The sequence below is a fragment of the Myodes glareolus genome, chromosome 10, assembly GCF_982192425.1.
Source record: "Myodes glareolus chromosome 10, mMyoGla1.1, whole genome shotgun sequence".
NCBI classification, from domain to species: Eukaryota; Metazoa; Chordata; class Mammalia; order Rodentia; family Cricetidae; genus Myodes; species Myodes glareolus.
This window is the reverse complement of record NC_142035.1, coordinates 49,344,129-49,368,923: the sequence shown is the minus strand read 5'-3', so window position 1 is coordinate 49,368,923 and position 24,795 is coordinate 49,344,129. Positions and strand designations below refer to the sequence as shown.

Sequence of the window (24,795 nt, the reverse complement as noted above, 5' to 3'; positions counted from 1 at the left end):
ATCTATCACCATGCACAAAAATCAAGTCCAAATGGATTAAAGACATCAACATTAATCCGTCCACTTTGAACCTGATAGAAGAGAAAGTGGGAAGTAGTCTACAAGATATAGGCCCAGGAGGCCTCTTCCTAAGTAGGACCCCAGTAGCACAGACAATAAGAGAAACAATGAAAAAATGGGATCTACTGAAATTGAGAAGCTTCTGTAAAGCAAAGAACACTGTCAGTAGGACAAAAAGGCTGCCTTCTGACTGGGAGAAGATCTTCACCAACCCCTCATCAGACAAAGGTCTGATCTCCAAAATATACAAAGAACTCAAGAAACTAGGCACTAAAACTCTAATTAACCCAATTAAAAAATGGGGTACTGAACTTAACAGAGAATTCACAACAAATGAACTTCGAATGGCCAGAAGACACTTAAGGTCATGCTCAACCTCCTTAGCGATCAGGGAAATGCAAATCAAAACCACTTTGAGATACCATCTTACACCTGTCAGAATAGCTAAAGTCAAAAACACCAATGATAGCCTATGCTGGAGAGGATGTGGGGTGAGGGGAACACTCATCCATTGTTGGTGGGAATGCAAACTCGTGCAGCCACTGTGGAAATCAGTGTGGCGGTTTCTCAGGAAACTGGGAGTCAACCTCCCTCAGGACCCAGCAATTCCACTCTTGGGAATATACCCTAGAGATTCCCTAACATACTACAAAAGCATTTGTTCTACTATGTTCATAGCAGCACTATTTGTAATAGCCAGAACCTGGAAACAGCCTAGGCCCCCTCAATAGAAGAATGGTTAAAAAAGGTGTGGAACATATACACATTAGAGTTTTACTCAGCGGTAAAAAACAATGACATCTTGAATTTTGCATGCAAATGGATGGAAATAGAAAACGCTTTACTGAGTGAGGTAAGCCAGACCCAAAAAGAGGAATATGGTATGTATTCACTCATAAGTGGATTCTAACCATAATTAAAGGTCTCTGAGCCTATTATTCGTGATCCTAGAGAAGCTAAATAAGAAGAGGAACCTGATGAAGATTATTTAGCTATCCGCCAGGAGGTAGGAAATAGACAAGAGTCCCAGGTAACCTCGGGTGCATGGGGGGGGCTGGGAGGGTTGATGGAAGGGGAGAGGGTTAGATAGAAGGGGGTATGGGAGGAATGGGGAAAGCTCGGTGGACTGGGATGTGGGGGGGAGGGAGGAAGGATGAATATGGGATCAGGGAAGAATATATTTCAACTAAGGGAGTCATTTTAGGGTTTACAGGAGACTTGATTATATATGGGATCCCAGGTCCAAGGAGAGATCCCCCAGATTGTTCTCTGGACAGAGGAGAGGGTGCCTGAACCGGCCGTGGCCCATAACCATACTGATGTATATTTTGCTTATCACCATAGATCCTTCATCTTGCGAAGGACGGCGATACAGACGGAGACCCACATTGGAGCACCGGACTGAGCCCCCCAAGGTCCAAATGAGGAGCAGAAGGAGGAAGAACATGAAAAAGGAAATCAGGACTGCGAGGGATGCTATCACCCACTGATACAAGGGAACGGATCTAATGAGAGTTTACCAAGACCAGTTGGACTGGGACTGAACGAGGACGTGATCTAACCAGATTCTCGGAATTTGGCCGGATTCTCTGAATGTGGCTGGCCCGAAGTCTTTCTGAAAAGTCATTGACTATGATACTGGGACTTGTTTCCTCTGCATATACTGGATTTTGGGGATCCAGTCTGTTTGGATACTCACCTTCCTGGACCTGGAGGAAGGGGGGAGGAACTTGAACTTCCCACAGGACAGGAAACCCTGACTGCCCTAAGGGACGAAGAGGGAGGAGGAGAGGGAGTGGGGGGAGTGGGAGGATGTTGGGAAGAGGGGCGGAAATGGAAACTTTTATAATTTAATAAAATTTACTTTTAAAAAAAATGCTACCAAAAGTCCACTAGACAGCGTGTTGATGAGCACGTGGGAGGCAGAGGCAGGCAGATCTCAGTGAGTTCGAGGCCAGCTTGGTCTACAGTGAGCTCCAGGACAGCCAGGAAACCCTGTCTTGAAAAACAAACAAAAAACCCAACAAAAAGAAAAAAGAACCACGGAGAAAAGAGAGTGGAAGGAAGAAAGAAAGAACCATCATTACCATAAGCATAATTAATTAGGTGAGTGTTTGAAGGGCAATAAAAACCAAGATCACAAAAGGGTGTTGTTGCTTGTGTTGTTTTTAACATGATAAGGACAAGACCCTCATGGTTAAGAGCACGTACTGCTTTTTCAGGCCACCACAGTTGGTTGGTTCCCAGCATTCATTTTAGGCAACTAAAAGCTGCCTGTAACTGCAGCTCCATGGGGTCTGACAGTCTGACATCCCCTTGTGTGACTAAACATTTCCTGGGGAGACACAACATGCATGTCTTCTCACTTTGACAAGGATTCCAAGACAGGCCAAAAGGAGGATACCACCAGAATCCAACTTGGTGGGCCGATGAGTCTTACTGGGGCTACATACAAGAATATGGGTGAGAGTTATTGTACATGCCAGCTATTCTGATCTTTTTTAATTTTCAAAGCTTTTTCTTTTTTTTTGAGATAATCTATTATTTCTTATTCTGAGTTTCTTCTTCTCTAGGCCACAGGAAAGCAGCTTCCAGTCTGCTGAAAAACAACTACTTGTTTTTGATGGTACTTTGAGTTTGTGTGGGCATCAGCATGCACACACACTGAATATGTATTGTATTCACTAACTGAGCCTGGGGATATAATTTTCAATGCTATCTGAATACTGGCAGCTAACAAAAAGAAAGAAAAACCATGAAATCTGTTTTTTAAAATGTATTTTGAGATAGCAATGAGATATAACAAAAGGTAAGAGGGAACAAAATTCATCATAGCAAAGTTGGACAAATCAAGTCAGCAGAAAGATAAAAGAGACCAAAGAGAAGGCACAAGAATCAGAGACCTACCCTTTCGCATACTCAGGAGTCCCATAAAAATACTAAGCTGAAAGCTACAGTATGTATGCAGAGGACCTGGTTCAGACCCATGTTGGCCCTGTGACGACTTCTTCAGTCTCTGTGAATTATTATTAGCTTTGCTCAGTTGTTTTAGAGGGCCTTATTCTCCTGATGTCCTCAATATTCCTGTCTCCTCCTGCCTTCACTTCCATTGGGTTCACTGAACTCTGAGGGGAGGCATTTGAGGGAGACATCTCCTTTAGAGCTGTGTGGGAGCCTGGTTTTGTGAAGTGCCACTAACTGTGGTGAGTTATCTGAACGTCTAACCAGTTGTTCCTAACAGTGAGGTAAGGAAGACAACAAACAAGCCTTCACAATATTAAAAAAAAAAAAGCAAAGCAGCTGTTGTGGGACAATCTTTGAACACTGTGAAGCTGTGTCTCTGCCAAGGTGCCTTCTGATTGGTCTAAAAAAGAGTTGATGAGCCAATAGCTAGGCAGGAGAGGGTAGGCCGGACATCTAGGAAGAGAAAGGAACTCTGGGAAGAAAAGAGGCAGAATTAATCAGTGAGACCTGGGGAAGCATGGAGGAGGGTAATGAGCCATGTGGCAGAAAGTAGATGAATATAAACAGGTTAATCTAAGTTATAAGAGCTAGCTGGGGAAAGGCCTAAGTTAGGGCCTACCTTTCATAATTAATAAGAAGTTTCATGTCTTTATTTGGGAGCTGGTGGTGCAAAGAAAGCCTGGCAACAAACAACCATCCCATTGCAAAACCCAAGAAAAAAGATAACAAATAAATATATATTAGTTCAAGCTTGTTTTATTGAATTATGATCAGCAACAATGCACTGATTATTATTGTTGACAGTCATGCGACACCGTGGTTTGACAACAAAGTTGGAACCCAGAGGAAACACTGATTGCATCCTAGGAAGAAAACTCCCAGTAGCAGTGATGTGGTTGTTGATGTGGTTGTCACGGTTCAGATCTTCCCATCCTTGGATTGCTGGATTTAATTACAGGTGAGGCTGAATGATGTAAGAATACCCAGACAGCTTTAGGGACAAAACGGGAAAAGACTGGCCCAATAATCATCTTAAATGAACTGAGTAAACAATACAGATTTGTGGTCATAATTACAGGGCTCTCAAGTATGAGAATGTAGAGAGAACTTCCTGGCTGTGGAGAAAGCGTAGCGTCTACGGCATGGAGCTCGGGAGTAGCTACATTTGACTGACTCCACCTAGAACACCCTGCTGCTGAGGATCCTGGTCAAGCTCAGAGGACTCAAGGGTGTGCCATAAATAATACAATTATCATAAATATATTTATAAATACATATATAAAATAACTTAAAAATAACATTCAACATTCTGTCTTCTTCTTGAGGCGTGTTACAGGGGGATTTCATCCGAATGCTCTCATTGGAATAAAACCCACTGAGGTAGGAAAGATGCAGCTAGTGTCCCCTTCCTTTTGAAAACGATAGAGTTAGGTTTTGAGCTGAGTTCTTCTAACTTTACCCTACTCAAGCAGCAGTTTGGAAGCAGAAGGTACACGGTTTGACTGACAGCATGGGGCTGTGGCTTCTCATCCCAACTGCTACTGAGTACTTTCCAGTTTCCTTATGCTGTAGTAAACCCATCTCTCATATGGGTAGAATTCTTTTGCTCACACCAGCTCTGTTCCTCCTGAGAACGTCATGAAGAATAATAATTAAAGTGATTAGTACTGTACTAAGTACAGGGTGCTCTTTAAATAACAAATACCATTGTATGTCGGGGTTGGTTGTATTAGGCTCTGCTCTTCTCTCACAAAGAGGATAAACATTCATTTCGAATTACAAAGGCTCAGCACATGCTGTGCAAGTGACTCAGGGTGAAGGACCTTCCTGTACATAGTACATACGCTGTCAGCACTTCTCAAGTCAGTGGACTCCAGAAACAGGTTGCTCTTACAAGATCTGGAAGTCTGTCATCGAGGGCAGCCCCCTCGCCAGGTGCACCCGGCTCTGTTCTTTGGTGGCGAGAAACAACTCTGGGTAGGCAGCTGATGTGAAGTAGTTCTTAGTTTTGATCTGTGTCCAGAAGAAAACGAGGTCGACCTCACTCCCCGTGATGACTTTCGGTGTTTTAGGCAGCTCCTGTGGTGAGCAAAACAGAGTTCCGTTGGTGCATGAGAAGGCGTCGGAAAAAAACTGGAGTGTCACCTACGGTGTCTGGCCTTGGTGACAGACAGCACTCCAGAAGCCTGACTCAGATAATGATCCAGGCTCCTTCGTTTGTTCACTCCACAAACATTTATCAAGCATGCTTGTTCGGTGTATGGTCCAGACTAATCATAAGAGTTGATTTCCTTAGTTAATTGGAGAGAAATCTAAATGAATCATGAAGACGGGCAATGATACCAGCATCTCCCTGTATCCAGACAAGTGGAATGAAACATCGCACGTGTGTATTCTGTCTTTAATGCTGGCACCGGGCCCTCTCACCAAATCTGAACGCGGATAGTTCTAAGACCTCTAAGCATTCTGACCCCCTGAGTGTACAAATTACACATTTCTGGAAACAGTAGATCATTGAGATAGTATTTATCTCTACATTTCAGTCAAAAAAGTTAACCAAATCCATACACACAAAAATAGTTAACTGAACCCCCACAATGCTTCCCTGACCGATTTAGCTGCTGGCTGCTTTAAACACAACCTTTTTAGACTGTCCTCTTCCTTGGAGTGTGAACAAATTCTAACAATAACCTTCATGGAAAAACACATGTCAAATTATGTGTTTGTTAAGACTCCTTTTTTGAACTCATTTTAAGCTACAAGCAAATAACCTGATCAGCTCCCTTGGGGTTTCAAATCAGCAAGAACAGTACTGTCCAGACCTGCTCATCTCATACTTGACCTTCTCCTTGGGTCGTTCTGCCTCCGGGTGACTAGACAAAGTCTGTTCCCTTCTACATGTTCTCATCCTTCTGCCATACTTCACCTCTAGCTTCCCAGCTGAGCTCTCTGCTTCTCTAGTGCTTTCCTTACAGACTGCTGTCCATTTAAGAAATGTAACTGATACCAGCACCCTGCATGGTCTGAAACCCTTGTGGCTTTCAATTGTGTATCAAATGGCCGGGACCAAGAGTGCTCCACTGATTCTTGTGACTGGTTTGTGGGTTCATGAAGTGCCAGGAAATGCAGATCCTTATGGGAGTGGGATGGCCCACCTGTACCTCTTATTAGCCAGTCTTGCTAGGGAACTCTGCTTTTGTCTCTCCCTCTAAATAACATGCCACCATTTTTCTCTCTTAAGACCTTGTGCATTTTCTGTCCAATACTCTCCGTTTTTGTTGTTGTCTATTTGACTTGTCTATTGTCTGTGTACTAGAGTTCTACGTCCCATAAGGTTAGGGATTTTGACCTGCCGTACTCCATAGCTTTTAATGCTGTACTTGAAAAAGAGAAGGCTCTCGGTAAATAATGGCTTGTTGAATGAAGTCATGAATGAAGCTACTGCCCTACTTAGTAGATGACAGTTTCATTTTATTTGATTCAGACGGAGAAATACGGGTACTCACATGCATTTTAGGGAAATTGGAGGCATTGGAGTATACATTTACTGAATGAGAGTCATATTCTTCTCCATGGTAAAAATGTCTAATGCTTAAATGTAGGTGTGTGTGTGTGTGTGTGTGTGTGTGTGTGTGTGTGTGTTTGAGGGAGATGACTATAGAGAACATGGGGATGGAATGAGAGACAAAAGTATCACCAATGGACCAGTGGAGTGAGAAAGCTAAGGTGTGAGTGTTGTGGCTCCTCGCTTTTGGTTTCATGTGTGTTAGCAAGTGGTTAATTCTCTCTGGTCTCAGTGGGCTCGTTTGAGTTTCTTTTGAGGCTTGCCCCATTGTCATAATGCCCAGTACTACGCAAAACAGATGGAAGATGTCAGCAAAGATCAACAGAACAAACGGATACTCTGAAGTGGGAGGCGAATGCAGTCAGGGAGTGAAAGGTGAGCCAGGGGTGGCTGCGGCAGGAGGGAGACTATGGCCACCCTAGGTGGACATCTGCCTACCGGGATCCTTTGTAAACTGCAGAGGTAAAGAGGGCAAGTTTGAGATGGACGCCAACCAACCTTTAGCAGCACAGGCTCGTCTTCACCTTGAGCGCTCACAAACAGCTGGGTGTTTGAGAGTTTTAGGGTAACAGGATATTTAGACTCGTCCGATGACGAGTAGGCGTACATGTCAAATTTTACTGTAAAAGAAAAAGCCAAAAAGAAAGTAAATCCACTATTTTTTTTAATATAAAAAGAGGTGTTTAGATAGGTGTGTGTGTGTGTGTGTGTGTGTGTGTGTGTGTGTGTGTGTGTGTGTGTGTGTAAGTAAGCAAAAGTAGGCCCCCAACTCTGGTATAAATGAATACACCATATTTATTTGTGGAGGTCAGGAGTGGAGTTTTATACATTGTTGTGTCCTTTACAACGTCTCTGCTGTAAATAATGCTTTTAAAGCTTTCTATTTGAGTAGAATGCTTAAGGACCAGATTCTTGCTGAATCTCTTACAATTACAATAGTGGAATAAGACCTTGACATTTGTTGGTTTATGAGTTCCTAATGGCTTAAATTGGAGCAATCTAAGACCCCCCCCCCCCCAACACACAGACGTCCAGCACAGTAAAATGACTGGCTGCTTTAGTACCACTAGAAATGTAAATAGGAACCATAGGGGCAGGAGTTGTGGTCAGTGACAGAGCACTTGCTTCCTGCGTATCTGGCTTGCTTTTGATTTCTTGCACCAAAAAAACAGGTATGTGTGTGTGTGTGTGTTGGGTGGGGATGCATAGACTAAGTCGATACGTGAGGGAAACTGTGCTAAATAGGAAATAGAATACACGGCAATTCGCCAATGTCACAGTAGAAAGCATGGCAACCACAGTGCACGGTGTCTCTAAGCAGAAAGAACCCTGCCTGCTCACTATAAAGTTGCTGCCGGGGTTCTTTAAAAATAATTTGAAAATAATTTTGTATATTGATGATGCATTATGCATCTAAAGCAGGTTTATTATAGAAGCTGGGTCTGCGTAACAAGAAATTTTAGACACTGAATTTCGTTCTTCAGATTCCACTGCTGTTAGGGGCTTTCCAATCAGATTAGCAAACTCTTCCTAACTGCAAGCTAGTTGTAAGCTTGGTCCCCAGCTTTCTAACAGATAGTGCCTGACTGCGCCTCATTAGCTTCTGGGTAAGTCATTAAATATTTGTGAATCCAGTTTTCTCTTCTTTAAAATCAGAATAGGGAGGTTGTGTTGAGACTGTCTATGAGCACCAAAGAGACGGCACATCAGAAAGTTCTCTGTGCTCTGTGTGAGCTCAGCCAGGAAGCTGCTCTCTGGTGGTACAGATCTGGATGCTACGCTGTCCTTTCCAGGGATTCTTGGTGGGGGTGGACTGTTTCTTTATGTTCTAGAAGAATCATGCAACGCCAGGGTGATAGATAGGTTTGTGCTTTAAAAGCGGAAAGTTTGAATGAAACAAAGAAAGCCAAGGAGGGGAGGAGGGACAGGGTGGCCGTTTACCTTCATGTTGCAGGTCAGTTAGTGAGACAGCTCTGAGATGCACCTTGTCCACATCCAGGCATATGTTTTGATTGAGGGAATCATTCATGACAAAATTCGACTTGACAAGCCTGAGCTGCGTGTATATCTCATTATTCTGGAAGACGTGAGGTGCTGAATCTGATTGGATGGTCTCTAGAATCAGTAACACAAATTCAGGTTGTTGCCTAGTGACAAGTATAGATGTTGTACACATGCTAACACAAGCATCAGATGTAGCTGTAGGAGAGACTGTAGGGGTATCCAAGCCAGGTGGAACAGCCAGAGTTGAAATCAATCAGCAGAAGGCTTGATTCCAGCTAAGGTTTTTCTTATAGTTATTTCTTAATTTTGTTTTTTTTTTGTAAACCAATTTATAAGACAATACTTTTATTTTACTTATTAAAAGAGTTCTCGAGAAACTTTTACATTTTTGTACTTTTCTTTCTCTCATTATGAAACCCTGGCTGACTTGGAATTCACTCTACAGACAAGAATAGTCTCGAACTCACAGAGATTCTCCCGCCTCTGCCGCCCACTGCGATTAATTAAATAATAAACAGCTACCATGCCTGACTCTGTTAGCAGTTTTCCAAGTGACAAGGAAGACTACAAATATTCCCGATCTATATTTTTCAGATGAATGTATGCTAAGAGTAAATGTGTTAAAATGGTATACCACAGTGATATATCCCCACTATATGTAATACATATGTTACATATATATGTGCCAAAGGTACAAGTCTACCATCTTCCTGGAATGTGTATGTATGAGTAGCTTCATTAATCTTCAGGTTCTGACTAATTTCACTTCTAGGATGCTGTCCTAAGGAAATGAATGGGGACAGAAATGTTTATTGTCACTTCAAGTGTTGAAAAATTTGTCCGTAGAATGTCTATAATATATCAAAATGTTGGACATGTTTGCACTTGTGTGCATCTGCATGTACCAAAGACTTTAAGGAAACACGCCATGGTGTTGGTAGGGTTAAAACCTGGGTTACAAAACTGAGTGACTGTTAATATTCTTTCTTATGTCTTGTTTTATTTTAATTTTTTTTCTAGGTGGAGAAGTATTTGTTGTCTAGGTTTTATATTAAAATGAATACTTGGTTTGAATTTCCTGTGGAGGAATGAATAACAAAGACATGAAAGAAAAATCCAGGGTTCTCATAGTCAGGTCGGACGGAATTAGCTGTGAGGGTTTCCCACGCGGAGACTGAGCCTCATTTCCTCATATATAAAAGGAGAGGGAAGGTTGTTTTGCAGCCTACAAAGAGTGCAGTCATCAATAAATTAGTAGTGGTGCAACATTTACAAAGGCAATGGGAGTAATAATAACAATGGCTGACATTTCTTGGGTAATGATGTCATATTAGACATTCTAGTCTAAATGTTTTGAGGTACTGACTTATTTAATCTTTACAGGAACCCAGTGAGGTGTAAGACTTGGTCATCTCTATTCACAGAATGGGGAACTGGAGACCAGAGAGACTGAGGAACATGACTAAGGAGGTGGCACTAGTAGAGATCATGAGCTAATGGACTGGGACTGCTTTCTCTCCAACCAAAGGTCTTTACTTGACCTTCACAATACAGTCAAGAAAGGAGCCCTTGCGTAAGTGTTCTACACTCAGGCTGCCTTTGAACTCTTGGAGTTCCCTTGGAGAAGAGCAACGTTTAGGTTTTCTTTGTTATAGTTATCGAGCTAATGTCTGGTTGTTTTCCTGTTATTTTGGTTCCTGGTTTTATTTTCTTTCTACTCCATTGTCGCCATTCGCCAGTTATGTTTTATCCCTTACCTTCTAAATTATGGGTCATGGCCTCCAGGTCATCTTCAGCAAAGACCCGATCGAAACCCAGCCGCCTCTTCTTCAGAATCTTCCCTTGGTTTGATGTCGCTGCTACCATCACCCGGCTCTCCTCAAAGGTGAAGTTGGACATCTTTGAGGTTTCGGAAGCTCTCAGAGACACAAATTTGTCCGTGCATTTCTCATGAAGTGAGCCATAGCTTGCCTCATAGAAGGATTTCTGTGAGGAAGGGAAATGGCACCTGAGAACTTACCTATGACCTTGTGAGAGACTCTTTAGTAGAGACTCTGTATCGTATCCTTCAGACTTAGTGAGGGGGATCTCCATTCTGGCTGTGGGGAACCAACCTGTGCTTCATCCCCCACTCTCCCTCATCCTCCACTGCCCTTCCTTCCCTCTCGCTCCATTCCTTCTTTTCTCCTTTTTTGGATTTTCCTGAAGTCATATGATTTGGGGTGGGGAAGGTCTTTTCGTCTATCTTTAGGCTCAAAACTAAAACATTTTGATGACATAGGTTAACACATGATCCTGGTGAATGAGATCCTTCCATCAAGAGATCTCACATCTACTTGAGAGTGCTCAAAATATTCTGGCCCCCTGTATTGCCTGCTCAAATTCAACCAACTTGAAGATTCAAAATATATTTTTTAAAAATAAATGACATCTGTACTGAATATGTGAATCCTTTTATCATTACTTCCTGAATAATGTAGTCACTGATTGACAAGTATAACTTAGAATTATTCCCATAGCATTGGCATTGTGGCAGGTGTGGCTAAGTCACCGACATATGATTTAAAGTCATTTGAGAATGCATGCATATTTTATACAAATAGAAGGCCATTTATTATAAGGGACTTGGACATCTGCAGAAGGTGATCTCCCTGGGGGGGGGGGCTTGCAATTCAGTCCCCATGGATGCCTTCGGCACAGCTGTTGTTCTGAAAGGAGATTTTAAACCCGCTATCACAGATACACAAAATAACTCACTGAGTGTGTACAACATTTTCCCTTCCTTATCGCTAGCTTCCTCCACCTCATCTCTGTGGGCTATCGGGCTATCTCTGACCTCTGGTGTTAGTGTCAGAGAATGACGTCAGCAAGACTCCAGGTGAGGTGGACTGAAGCAACTGGCTAAGGATGACAAAATTAACATTTTGAAGGAACCTGGCCCAGGAACAAGGGTTTCAGGTAGCTCTTCTCTGTTATGGAAGAGTCCATGAACATGAGGAACGCCAGTTAACGACTAGGTTAGAGAGGTAAGTGGTCTCATGAATAAAAAAATAAAAATATTTTAGACTCTAGTGAGGTTGAAACAAACCCTCGCTGTGCTTTTCTGGTAGAGGGGCTAGTGTGTAAAGAGAAAAAGAGAAAATCCCGCTCTGTAAGGATGATAATCACGGACTTACCTGATTCAGAGAGAGGTCGTCAAGGGCAGAATTGTATTCTTCATTTTCACTGTCAAAAACATAGAACGAGACTGTATTTTTGTTCATCATTTTACTATGGTTGGTAGGTATACATATTTCAATGGCCACATTAACTTTAGGTAATACAGGCAACATTCCTGAATACTGATTTAGACACAGGCACTATTGAGTCCGAGTCTCTAACCCAGCAAGGGGTTTTAGTGGATGTTTAAGAGTTACTCCATTTTTAGCAGAACCTGATCCCAGTCAGGATGAGAATTGGCTCTACAGTAACCTGGTCACATGAACACACCCACATCCACCATTACTCTTATCTTTGAAAAGCTAAAGACTTCTACATAGTCATGTCTACACACATAGTAATTCATTTGTCACTAATTTGGAATTAGAAATTATTAAAACAGCTTTGTGCTTTATCTGTAAAAAAAATTAGGCATGACTAATAAATCAAAGAGTCTTAATTGGCTGAAACTCCTTAGAAGAAAAGAGAAATGTCGGAAGCACCACAGACACACGTCACACTCGCTAAAGCAGATTTCATATTGGACAGGAGCCAAGCAATATTTTGTAGCCTCATTATCACTAACATTAATCGTAAACAACAAGAACATCACGTTAGTTAAGAATGTTCTAGAATTTCAGCTCTGCTCATTTATCTTCTCTATCAAGTTGAAGCTTGACTGTGGGTGTGAGTTCACATGCCCAAGAGCCGTTTCCTCCTCCTGACTGGGATCAGGGTCTCCCGAGAGTGAATTCTCTCATACAGTCCGTGAGAAACTGCTGCTGAGGCAGGGCACACCAACTCTTTAGCGTGCCTAAGCTGATGCCGGTATAAAATTACACTGGAGTCAGTATTCAGCAAAAATATTCTTCTGTAATTTCTATTTCTCTCAATGAAATACCAGTTTTAGCATGTTGGATGCCTCGTCTTTTTAGGTCTTCTCTAGTCTGGCCTGACAACATGGCTCCTGGCTGTCTGTTTTAACTCCTAGCTAGGTTCATTGAATCACAAAAAGTAGAATGTGTTTCTTACCTATAACAGTTCTTCAGGTCTTCAAACAAATCAGGAACTTTGGCCATCTTGACTTCTACAAGAGAACAGCAGTGACTGTCAGCTCCCCACCTCTGAACCCCGTGCTCGCAAGGGTGGTGACCCTGCTTTGCTGTTCTTGAGAAACTCCAGTGAGTGGCTGACTTTTCACGTGCCCAGCTTCTCCTCTATTCTGCTCCACACTTCCCTCCATTATCTGTGTACGCTCTGGTCCCCTCTACCAGCTTGGACATTCGCTTTAGAATGTTTTCTCTGTCCTGGTATTGTTTGTGTCCTGCCCATCTCGTCACACTAGTAGGCATTCAATGAAAGGTGGCTAGGAAAAGGAAAAGAATGTAAACCACCCGAGGGAGGTATCCACCTTAAGCAGAGGCCAGGGAGAAACAGAGTGGGAACCTGCAGATCTTTCTCATTTTTGTCACTAGAGATTTCCTATCTCCAGGAAAAGAAATCCTGTCCAGCTGCTCCCTCGGTTCCTTATCACTAGAAAGAGAATTCTTCCCTCAGTCTGTGATCCCAGCTCACACACCAAATCAGGAACAACGAGAGAAGAAAAGACAGCATTCCATAGTCTTACAGAAGGTGCCTAGAGAGAAGACAGTCAAGGAGCAAACAAAAGACAATTTCCACAGCCTCAGATGCGATAAGGACAATACCTTGGCCGACACGAGCGCCAGTGAGGTGACTCCTTCTGTGCCCCGAGACTTCTGTGCCTGAGTCAGGCTGCTCTGTCTTTTTATAATCATCTCCCTCAGTAGGTGTGGCCATGAGTGTGTCACTGGGAATTTACAGGAAGTCATTCGCTTTGTATCTTTCTAGGTTCACACTTGATAGTGGCCAACATGCAAACTAGACACTTGGTCATAATGCTGCTTGCAAAGATTCCAGGGGCTGTTGACTTGGTTCATGTGCTCATGGCTTGTTCCACCCCACTGCAAATGTGCAGCCGTACAAAAAGAGAAGAGCAGCAGGAAGCTCACCAAGATCCTAAAAGCATTCGGTGGAGGATGAGGGCAGAAATCCTCCAATCAGAGGGCTCAACTGGGTAGGATGGCAGCTTCAGGGGTACACTAATTCGTTCACTGTGCCCCAGGACTGAGTATGGGCAGGCAGGATAATTTGCAGCTAAGGCATGGTGTCTGAGGCAAAATGAGGTTTCCCTCTCCCTTCTGAAGAGGAAGCTTTGCTTGAATAAGTCAGCAGTCTGAGTATGGAACAACAGCCTTATGGTTAGAGGGTAAGGGTGGTAAAAGCACCATTGACCATAAAGGTCTGAGTCTTTTTACTCCTTTGAATAATGTCAGCACATTTCCTACAGAGATCACAGCATCAGGAGAGAACTCTCAGCCTCAGCCACGTCATGGTACGTGACCCTGTCCCACTACCTAATGACAAGGTCTTGTTTCCCTAAGAATAGATCAGAGCTGGACAAGGATAGCTGCCCACTTCTGCAGGCAGGGACAAAGCCATAGATGGGAGAGTAGAGGCAGTGGGGAAGGAAGGTATGGATTCTTATCTATGACATGGAAACAGCATTGTCTGGTCATCTTTATTAGAGACAGTACCTAGAGGCCAGTCCAGTTCAGGTGGCAGAACACAAAACTCTCAGGAAAGCAGTGTCTCCGCTCTCCTAGTTGGCATTAAAGTAACTTAAATTTTAAAAAAAGGAAGTGGGTGGTAGACAAGAAAAGAAAAAGAAATGGCAAAGAGAGAAAGGCAAGCCCCAGGAACCACCGGAACACGGGATCAAAAGAAGTAAAGAAGCTTCTGTGAGTTGGATGAAGCAATTCCCTCTGGTTCTGTTTAGTCACAAAGAATGGAGCTGTTTAGATGTTCACTGGTTCTATTGCTTATGGAGACTCTCCAGTTCCAATTCTGCCGCCCAGCCTGCCCCTCCTTCTGCTGTATTTATAAACAGGAGTCAAAACTGAGCGGCATCAGAAATGAAGATAGAATAAGCGCCAAAGAAGTTTGGAGTCAAAGTGTGGGTGTCCCTAAACAGAGCTGCTGTGAGCAGTGACGGTGGCCAGCTAACTCCACATCTCTGCTTCCCTTAGTTCCCTTTAGGCGATACAGAAATGTTAATCTTGTCATGTTCTGCCTGTCGGACATCTTGTGAGGACAATCACTAAGAAACAATTGCGAGGCGCACTGTGAGTGTGGGCTGCTATGGAGATGCACCTAAACACAAATAATGACACTAATGACGGCTCCAGGCACTCGAGCGTCTGTAGAGTCATCACTGTGAAGCCTTAGTTCACAGAGGAAAGCAGACATCTTAGGAAAATAGGGCTTTGAAAACTTCAACAGGGAAGCCATTTTCAAGCAAAGGCCACCGTGGAAGCACTGATGCCACCACCGGGTTTCTGAGAACAATGTGGAGAGCTCTTTGGCAATCTGGGAAAGCACCTTCGTTCTACCATCTGTAGCAACACCCAGCCCAGCTCCATCTCATTCCTGTGTTGGAGAGAAATCCCCAGATGAGAGTTTGGTTGAGAAACAGCCCATTTGGGTCAGTGTCTTTCTCAGCCTATTCATTCACATGACCTTCTTGGAAAGTGGCTTTAAAGAGAAAAGACAGGGCAGGCAGTTCAGAGAGGGAGAGCTCCGCGCTTGAGCTTCCCCTCCCGGGAGTGTACATCAAGGGCGGCTAAACCAGCTCTTTTAGGGAAGCGGCGGAGAAATGCATTGGGTTGGGCTTTGCTGAGCCTGATGTATTTGGCTCAGAGCTTTGTAAATAATTCAGAGAAAACATTGTGCACTTATTCTGTACCACAGGCTTTGCTGTACACCAACATTTTCCTTTCAGGAGTCACAAAATTAAGCATGCACGATTCAAGATGACCTGTGTTGGTATGTGAATATGCTTTGTAAGCCCAGATGCTATGCCTCCAAAGGGTCTGTCTGTCTGTCTCTTTCCTTCATCCTTCCATCCCATCCCTTTTCTCTCTCTGTCTTCTGTTCTTGACGGGGTCTCACTATGCACCTGAGTCTGCTCTCAAGCTTTTGCTTATCCGGCCTCATCTTCCCGAGTGCTGGAATTTTAGGCATAGCCACAGCCTGGACTCAAAACTTGGAATTCTGATTCTAAGTCAGATCTCGTTTGCCGCCTGCCCCCTAGAATGCGTTGTCACCACCACCAAGTGACAAAGGCTGAAATGCTTCGTCTTTAGTGATTCTAGGGTTTTATAAAAATGAAAGACAGTCTGTGGGGAGAATAGCTCAGAAGCTAAAAGTGATTTCTGGAAGAGTAAGTGGACCAGAGTTCAGATAGCCATAACTCATGTAAATTCTGGGTGGCCATGGCAGCCTGTTTGTAACTCCGGCATCAGAAAGTAGAGCGAGGGAATCCGGAGCAATGGGGCTAGCTAGATTAACCATTTCTGCAAGCTCTGGGTCTCAAACAGTAAGACGAAAGATGCCTGAGGAAGATTTCTGTTACCAACCCCTGACCTCAGCACTCACACTCACATAAAGTGTATGTACGTGTGCTCACACAATGCACTCCCCAATACAATGCAAACAAACAAACCCCAAAGATCAGAAGGATTTTCCCCTTTCTCCCTTCTATACTGTGGCACTCTGAAAGCAGAAGGAAGGCTTCCAGTATGACCGGATAATGCTACGCAGTGGAACATGGCTGTGAACTCAGGCAGGTCTTGCCAATGTACCATGAAGATGGGAAACACGCGACAACCTTAGAACCTACTTTAAAATTAGCACATGATACCTGGATGTGAAAGAAATCCCTTGAATGCAGACAGAAGCACAACTCTGGATTTTTCTAGGGGGAAAATTGTCCTTCTGTGTCCCTGAGCACTGTATGGCTAAATTCAACCCACCATAGGCAGAAATACTTGCAGGTGGGGGAAGGAGAAGAATCGTATTGAACGATACAGATATTGTTACTGTATTGTATCTGTATTGTCATCATTCTGCAGACAATACAGTGTAACGGCTTTCTACAGAGCATCCACACCACATTAGGTGTTATAAGAGATACAGAAATGATTCGAGGCATATGGGAGGTATGTAGAGGTTATGTGAGGGCAAAGTTATGCTCTATCAGGGATATGAGAGTTTACAGAGTTTGTCATTCTTGAGAGGGTAGGGATCCTGTAATTAACTATTTGCCTGTGGACCTTGTCAGAGGACACGTTTCTCCTCAGGTGACAGGGAACCCGTTCAGAGGAGTAAGATGCGAAGAGCCAAGGGAACTTTACAGGCGCCATTCATGCCCTACTTAGTTTTAATCCTCTTTTAAATTCCACGACAGTTAGGGGAGGAGGAAAGGATGTCCATAACGCCCTATTGGCTTCCAGGTTTTACGATACATTATCTCATTTAATCTTATTATCAGACCAGAGAAGTAGGTAATTCCGGCACAGTTTGCAGAAGAGGAAGTGCAGTTCTAGCAAAGTTAAGTAATCCCCCCTGAGGTTGCGAGCTTCAGCAGGTTGCGGAAATGGGATTCAGACATGAGTCTACACTCAACCACAAGGCTATCTCTGTGTCTTAATGTAGTCTCCCTTGCTCTTTCTCCCTCCCCCTCTGCTTTCTGGTTCTCTTTTAAATGAAGTTTTACTCTTTCTACTTGGTCTATAGGGAGTCCTAGAGTTACATGTTCCGGGGGACTACTTTGGAGACCAATTACTTTAAACTCTGCTAAAAGACCTTAGGCTTAGATGGAGACTACAGAAGAGCAGGAAATAACATGAAAACTCAGCTCTTGATTCTGTCCTACAATATCCTACTTCTGGAGGACTAAGGCTCTGCAGTAAAGTGTTAAATATTGCTGTGTTAGAGAAATATATAAAAAAATAAAGTAAAGCCCTCAGGAAATGTAATAACTAGGAGTAATTATTCTTATTTATTTTTATTGTTTCATCAAGCCTTTATGCATTTAAGGCTCATGTAGATGCTTTTTGAGATAATTGGAATACTCCAAAATCTTTTGATGTTTGCTTTCCTGGAATCAATGTATGGTAGCTAATTGCTCACTAAGTATCCATCCGCTCGTATGTGGGATTGCCTGGTGAATGTCTGTCTTCCTGGTCTCCTTTGAAGTTAGACTGAGGACACGGGGCAAACTCTGGCTAGCAAACGGAAAGCAGGAAGTGATTGATGTTCTGCTGATGCAACGAGGGCCTTCATCATACTCAACTTCCCTTGATGCGGCAACCATGGGAGTCACGTGTTCCAGATACGTAAAGGTATGGGTAAAGGTATGAGATTAGTTAGAAACACCTGCTCTCGACTTTGCGTGTGTGAGAAACACAGCTTTAGTTTGGGTAAATGACTGAGATTTCCGTTTGTTTCTGTGGTAAAACCAGACCTATGCTGACTAATGTTGTGTGTGTGTCTCATTCCCTTCTTCACCACAGACCAGGATGACATATATTCTCTTAAAATTCCTCTCTCACACAATCAATTTTGTCTTGGACAGCATTGTGTCTCCATTCGCATTCTTCCCATAATGCTCGCTGCCCTCTGGGAGAGGGACTTTCCAGTAAGACAAGTCAACATTCTAACTAGATGATTACAGTGGGGCTAAATTTGGATTTCAGAGGTAAGGATAAATTGGCTGCGAGAACAAAGTGGGTGATAATAAAGTTGGCAGTATTGAATAGGTCAGACAAATAAAATAATCTAATACTTACGTAGTGTTTTATGTTTTTTCAAAGTATTTAAACATTTTTATGTGTGTATAATGCATTTGTATGTATGTGTGCATGTGTGTATGTATGTGTTCATGTGTGTATGCATGTGTGTATGTGTGTATTCACATGTGCACGCCTGCATTCATGTAAGTGCTACTGCATACCTGAAAGAGACCAGAGGGCCATTTTGGGAGTCAGTCTTTCCTTTTGCCTACTTTGAGATAGGGTTCCTTTCTTGTTTTGTTCCTGTGTCCTCCTGGCTAGTTGGTTCGTGAGCCTCCAGAGATCACCCGTGTCGGCTCATCTTGCTGTAGGCATGCTGATATTACATACATGTGTTATCATACCCAACTTTATATGGGTTCTGGGAGTTCAAACTCAGATCCTCATGCTTGAGTGACAGACAGTGCTTTATCCACTGAGCCATTCCCCAGACCTCAAGATATTTTTACATAGAAATATAAGACTCTAATATGACATGAGGCTGACTTTTTATGCATGACAACTGTCCTATGACTAGCGTGTGGCTCTCTCCTTCCTGGTTTTTAATGTGAACGGTTGACTGAAGATGCCAAACCTCCACCTGAAGCAACTAGGGTGCAGGGTGGGATCAAAAGGTGCGACACAGTGTGACACAGCACTTTGTCCTGACTTTGATCTTGACCACTGTACGACCTTAAACAATTCCCACCCTTCTCGGGGCTTCCCTTATTTATGAGGAGGAAGATAGGATCGGATAATTACTTGGGGATATGCTAGCACTGGTTGTCCATTCCTGACTTCACGATGACCCTGAATACAACCTGTTCTGCAATGGCTCCCTTGTGCTCCTGACACAGTGTCTGGTGGCATAGTGCCCCTTTCCAGACCCACCCCTTACCGTCCTTTCTAGTTGTCTCACGCACAGTCGATTCCCAGATATGTGCTAAGTTCTCACTACTTGTTTCCTTTGTGATTTCAATGGCAAACTTGATATTTTGTCTCCAAAACAGAAATAAATCCTTTCTTAGCATAGGCATATATGATAGTTACTGACAAGTTGGAAGGAATTGGCCTTTCTACCATGGCAGTGAAAGGGTCATTGATCACTCAGTCTCGCTTTCAAGAAAGCCTGGTAAGTATGAAAGGCTTTATACTTCAGGGCCCTTTATAACTTTTAAGGAAAATAAGTTTATGTTTCTGAGACTGAAAATCTGGATGAATTTTAAAGTGTTTTAATAAGAAAACAACTATCCAAGGGAGGGGGAATACGTTTTTAACTCTCTTGTTTGTTTTCTTTTGTGGGTTTTAGTGCCTAGAGGGCATATTTCGTCCTGTACAGGATTACTCCAAGGTACTGTGGTTCTCTTGGAAGAGGAGCAGAGCTACGGAGCCTAGCTCCGGAGTGGAGCCGTTCGAGCCCTGGGCAGGTGTTCCTCGGGAGCACTATGTGAACGGTGTACCGTAGCTGTATAGCTGTACCGTAGCTGGCTTGCTTCATGGCTCAGTCAACAGTGAAGTACTGGAGGAGAGCTGTGGGGAAAGGAGCAATAAAGAACCCCGCTGTTTTTAAGGTCTTTAAGTTCAGGGAACAAGGGAAGGTGAGCGAAAGCAGGGAGCCTAGGAGTAGGACAGATGGAAGCAGACAGGCAGGGAGCGCAGGAAGCTCACAGAAGGGGAGGAAGTTCGGGCAAGCCTTTAGGGAAGTTTCCTGAAGCTGCCATTTAAGCTTGGGAACTTGGATTTGCATAGCGGAGAATGGCTATTCCAGGCTGAGGAAACTGGGTGAGTAAGGCTTAAGGCGTGCCTTTGTGTCTCCTACTGTGTGGTGATGGGTAAGCTGCTCACCCTTCACAGCTTGAGCTGCCCCACTTGCACAACTGCTCTAGCAATTCCTCACCGGGGTTTGGAAGCCTTGCTTTAGACTGTGTTGGTAAGTGTTCGAGTTAGTGTTGGCCGCCTTTCCCTTCTCTCTAGATGCTGCGTTCTCTCGGCTTTACTCCTTGGTGAAGCTTATTCTTTCTTTGGAAATTATTTCCTTCCACCCATGGAGCTCAGACGACTTCTTTACTCATTGCCCAGGCCCCTTCTAGACGCAGGATGGAGAGCATGGCTTTCTGAAAGTAGGGAATGTCAGACTAGGCAAAGCAAACAAATCGATAAATTAAAAAAAATCAAGCTATAGTCAAACGGATTCTAAGTACACTACAAACTTGTCTACAGTCGGCCTAGCAGGCTGGAATAATTATTAAAAGCTTATCTCCTCATTCATTCACTCACACCTAAAATTCATTCATAGTAGATGGGGACTTTCACTTGGGAACATACTGAGAGCTAAGAGTTGAGTGGTAAGGTTTTTTTTTTTTTTTTTTTTTTTTTTTTTTTTTTTTTTTTTTTTTTTTTTTTTTTTACTTCCTGAACTGTCTCCCTGGCAGAGAAGTCACACTTTCTTGCCAGAAGTGTGATATCGTCTTAGTCTCTTAGCACAGCTATAGCAAAGCACCATGAAGTCGATGGCTTATAAACCATACATGTTCTGGGGTCTCAGAGAAAGGTGCTGGCTGATTCTGGTGAGGTCTGCTTTCTGGTTCACAGATCACACTTTTCTCGAAGTCGCACGTGGTAGAAGGGGCCAAGGAGTGCTCTAGGAGATCTCTTTTAGAAGGTTACCAGGTGGTGCCCTCATAAAAGAGGATCACTCTTCCAGTCCCTCCTTATTTCCCAGTGGCTTTACATTTGGGATTTGGATTCAGCTTGTGAATTTGGGGGGAGTTGGCATACGACCATGTCAGTCTATGGCAGGTGATCATGAAGGAAGGGAATGTATGGGATGCTATGGACACACGTGTGGGGAGACCTTCATCCTCTGGAAGTCCCCTTGAAAAATCAGCATAATGTCACGGTGTGGAAGGAAGAGACACAGGGAAAGAGTCCCATTCCAGCTAACACGAACGGCCCACGTAGACCCTGGAGTTGGAAGATATGACCATTAGAAAAACCAAGAGGAAGCCAGTGAACAAGCTCTGAGAGTGAGGATCAATGTGGGATAAAAATAGGGATGGAGGGAGGGACAGGGAGGACAGTTTGCCATAGGACACCAAAATCCTTGTTGGAAAGACCTTTGAGCTCTGGATTCCACTTTTAGAGATCCATCTTTAAAAATTCTTCCCCAGGGTTACCTAAAAATTTGCCTCTGATATCTCTTGGTAGTTTATAATATATTGTTTTATGTTTAAGTCTATAATTTATTTGGAATTTAATAATTCCAAATTTGGCTTAAGATCCTGGAAGCTTGGCATTGAATCATAACCTGCAGTCTCCAAGGAGGCTTTTGAGGAAATGGGAGATCAGAGACTGGGAAGCCACTACTTCCTTCCTTAGATGGATGCAAATATCACTTCCCCTGTCTTCACTATGTTTCTACGAATTCTTTCTTTCCCCACGGCAGAGCCCACTCGTTCCGTTCTCTAGAAAGTCTCACAGGCTGCAGGCAAAGCAGAACTAACTGGTGAGGAAATCTGGGCAACGCTTCTGTATTCGTGAAACTTACCCTACTCCGTGACTCAGATTGTCCAGAGAGAGCATCATTTTTCCTCCAGACTTCTTCATTTTCCTAGTCCAGACTCAAGATCTTGATGTCACAAAATCCTTTTCTGCTCTCCTGGACAGCCTGGTGACCCCTCGTCGGTTCCTCCCTCCCTCTGCCCAACCATTCCTTCCATCGCCCGCTCCCACCAGTGGGTCGTCTCATTACTGAGCGCCCTCGCCCTTTCTCTTCACCGTGGTCTGGGAGGATGAGCTACTGCTCCCGCTCACATCTTGTGCCCTTCCGTTCGTTTGTCACATTGGTCACTGTCGGAATCGTCCGTGTTACATATATGGCTCTGCTTTCCCTCTCCATTCCCCAGGAATTCTTCACTGTTCACAAGTGAAAGTTCAAATGCTAAATACCCTACAGAGGCAGTAAACACCAGAGGCTCACCCTGGAGTTCACGCTCAAATTAAAATGCAATTATTATTGTCTTTGGTGTTTTGAGACTAGGTCTTGCTACTATAATTTGCCCATACAATTTGGTCCCACTCACCCTTCAATTTCATAAAACAACGACTCAAGGGAATTACTAGTATGTACCTTTGATGGTTAGCATTAATTACCATCCCGACACAATCTAGGATCTCCTGAGAAGAATCATCCTACTGTGGGTGCGTGGGGGTGGGTGGCATCATTCCCTAAACAGGGGATTCTGATTGTGTAAGAGTGAAGAGAGGGGACTGAGTACAAGCAAGCAAGTAAGTGAGTGAGCATGTGTGCATTAATCTCTCTCTGTTCTTGACTGTGGGTGATAAGCCCCTGTCTTGACTTACCTACACCGAGGGACTCATAACCTGGATTTTTAAAGTCAAATAAACCCTTCCTCCTAAGTAGGTTTTTGTCAGGTTATTTTGTTCTAGCAGCAGAAATAAACTAGGACGGCACCTTTAGTTGCTTCTTTTGGAACTTGGAGTTTTTTCTGTAATCTGATCTCCTTCTCAAAACACTAAGTCTTATTTATTGTATTCCCGTGAACATGGAGTTGTCTAAAGAGGCAGAAAACACCTTTCAGTCCACAGAGAAGCTGCAGAGTTCTGATACAAGGATGCTCTTCCTTCTGGTACAACCTGGGTCTGTGGGTCCTTAGCTCCCATCTATTTATCTTAGGTGTTTCCCGAAAGATGCACAGAAGGCTTGATACCTGAAGGGAGCCCTTAGGGCCCTATGGTGTTTCTTTTCCCCCCAGAGTCTCTTCTAACTGTCCTCACAGAACCTGTCTGTCTGATCCTCAGGGAGCTGGTTGCTCTTCTTACGGCAGATTCAGTTTGCTGGGGCCCCTCTGAAATAAGGTTGACTCCTGAATATTCAAATGTGAAAGATAGAGTAGGGTGGTCCTTCTACTTGTCTGCTATGGATATCAGTCAGGCTTCTGTGGAGCAGAGTTGGCTTTTACAGTCAGCTTCATTGCTCTCTCTTGACAGTCTTAACAATGCTATCTCTAGAAGAAAGGCCTGACTGGGTAATTATTGTTGTGCACTAGCTCAAGAATAAGTGAGATTATTGCAGAACTATAATGCATGCTGGGAAGGGTGGTGTGTGCCTGAAATTACAGCACCTGGGAGACCGAGGCAGGAGAATCTCTAGCTTTGATGTCAGCCTCAAAAACAAAACAAAGCAAAAAACAAACAAACAAACCAAATCCAGTTATTTAACCAACCAACCAACACCCACCACAGCCCCCCCCCCAATTTTGGTTTGGGGTAGAACTCACACGTGTGTCCCTATGGAAACCAGTTGTTTCATTTCTCATTCCAGAAAGAAGAACCCGTGCTTTGGTGGAGGGCAGATGAGTTTCTATCTTCCCGAATCGGGGTAGCTCCATCTTCTTTGTAAGATAGTTGCAAAAAATAAAACAAAACGTGCATTTATTGGTAGAAATAAGAAAGATTTGATATTATTTGTTTCCTTTCCCATGTAATCTTAGACTACTTGGAAAGTTGCTGTTATTGTAGAAATATCACTGACGGATGCAATTTTGACAAATTAACTGTTCCACCATTCCCATTATTTAGACAAAAAACTGAGCCCCTGGAAAAGCAGATGAGTTTGCCCCGGATACTTAGGTAACATTTTACAAGTTGAGGGCTAAAACTGAAGGCCCAGTCTACCCTCATTAGCCATTTGCTTTGCCTTGAACCACACCCCACTCTTTGTTGGCACTGGCACAAATTAGCCTGGCATAAGATTAAGGAATTCCATTTACTGTGACAAAGACAACCCTCTGAGTATTTCCTCTAAGGTTGACAAAGTTTTGAAAGCTAAATAGAATGTAAATGTAATTCAAGGCTCTCGGAAAAAAACCACACAGTTACCAGTGTATTCCAAATTAAAAAGGGTGAGAAAGGACTGGGATTTTCATGTGCTGTTGATTGGAACAGAAAGGCGACACAATCATTTTGAGAAGCAATTCATAGTTTTAAAAAAAGTTAAATAGATATCTAACACGAAACTCCACCATTCCAGTCCTAGGCCTTTATCTACCTGAGCAAGAGGAAAGTAGTTCCTTGTGTAAATATTTCTTATGGGAATGTTCATAGCCGTGTTCTTTGTCATTGCAAAAAATGGAAACAACTCTTAAGTCTTCAACAAGCGACGGACTAAATAAACAGTGGCTAAGCCATATAATGAAATATTATTACTGAGCATAAAAGTAATGAACTAAGGATACGTGGGACAAGATGTGTGAGTCTCAGACTAATCATGGTGCAGCCTGCCATTCAGAG

General features: G+C 43.3%; 1 protein-coding gene across 1 annotated transcript; it reads right to left on the bottom strand.

Annotated features, from left to right (window-relative positions):
- Nucleotides 1-3,764: 3,764 nt before the first annotated feature.
- On the bottom strand, nt 3,765-13,637 carry Il1a (interleukin 1 alpha). Its single transcript, XM_048459987.3, has 8 exons — nt 13,498-13,637; nt 12,824-12,878; nt 11,770-11,818; nt 10,351-10,579; nt 8,531-8,704; nt 7,088-7,209; nt 4,919-5,103; nt 3,765-3,988 (listed from the first exon to the last, which is right to left on the bottom strand). Exons 1-8 carry the CDS (start codon nt 13,607-13,609, stop codon nt 3,973-3,975), a joined length of 942 nt encoding a protein of 313 aa, XP_048315944.1. The 5' UTR covers nt 13,610-13,637; the 3' UTR covers nt 3,765-3,972.
- Nucleotides 13,638-24,795: the final 11,158 nt, after the last annotated feature.

Bases quoted from the DNA above. Each gene is read 5' to 3' on its own strand.
- Il1a (XM_048459987.3), bottom strand. From the start codon at position 13,609: ATGGCCACACCTACTGAGGGAGATGATTATAAAAAGACAGAGCAGCCT. The intron at 7,210-8,530 runs GTAAACGGCCAC...TTTCTTTTACAG, and splicing joins AACTGACCTGCAACATGAAG to TAAAATTTGACATGTACGCC. The intron at 5,104-7,087 runs GTTGGTTGGCGT...TGCTCACCACAG, and splicing joins ACGAGCCTGTGCTGCTAAAG to GAGCTGCCTAAAACACCGAA.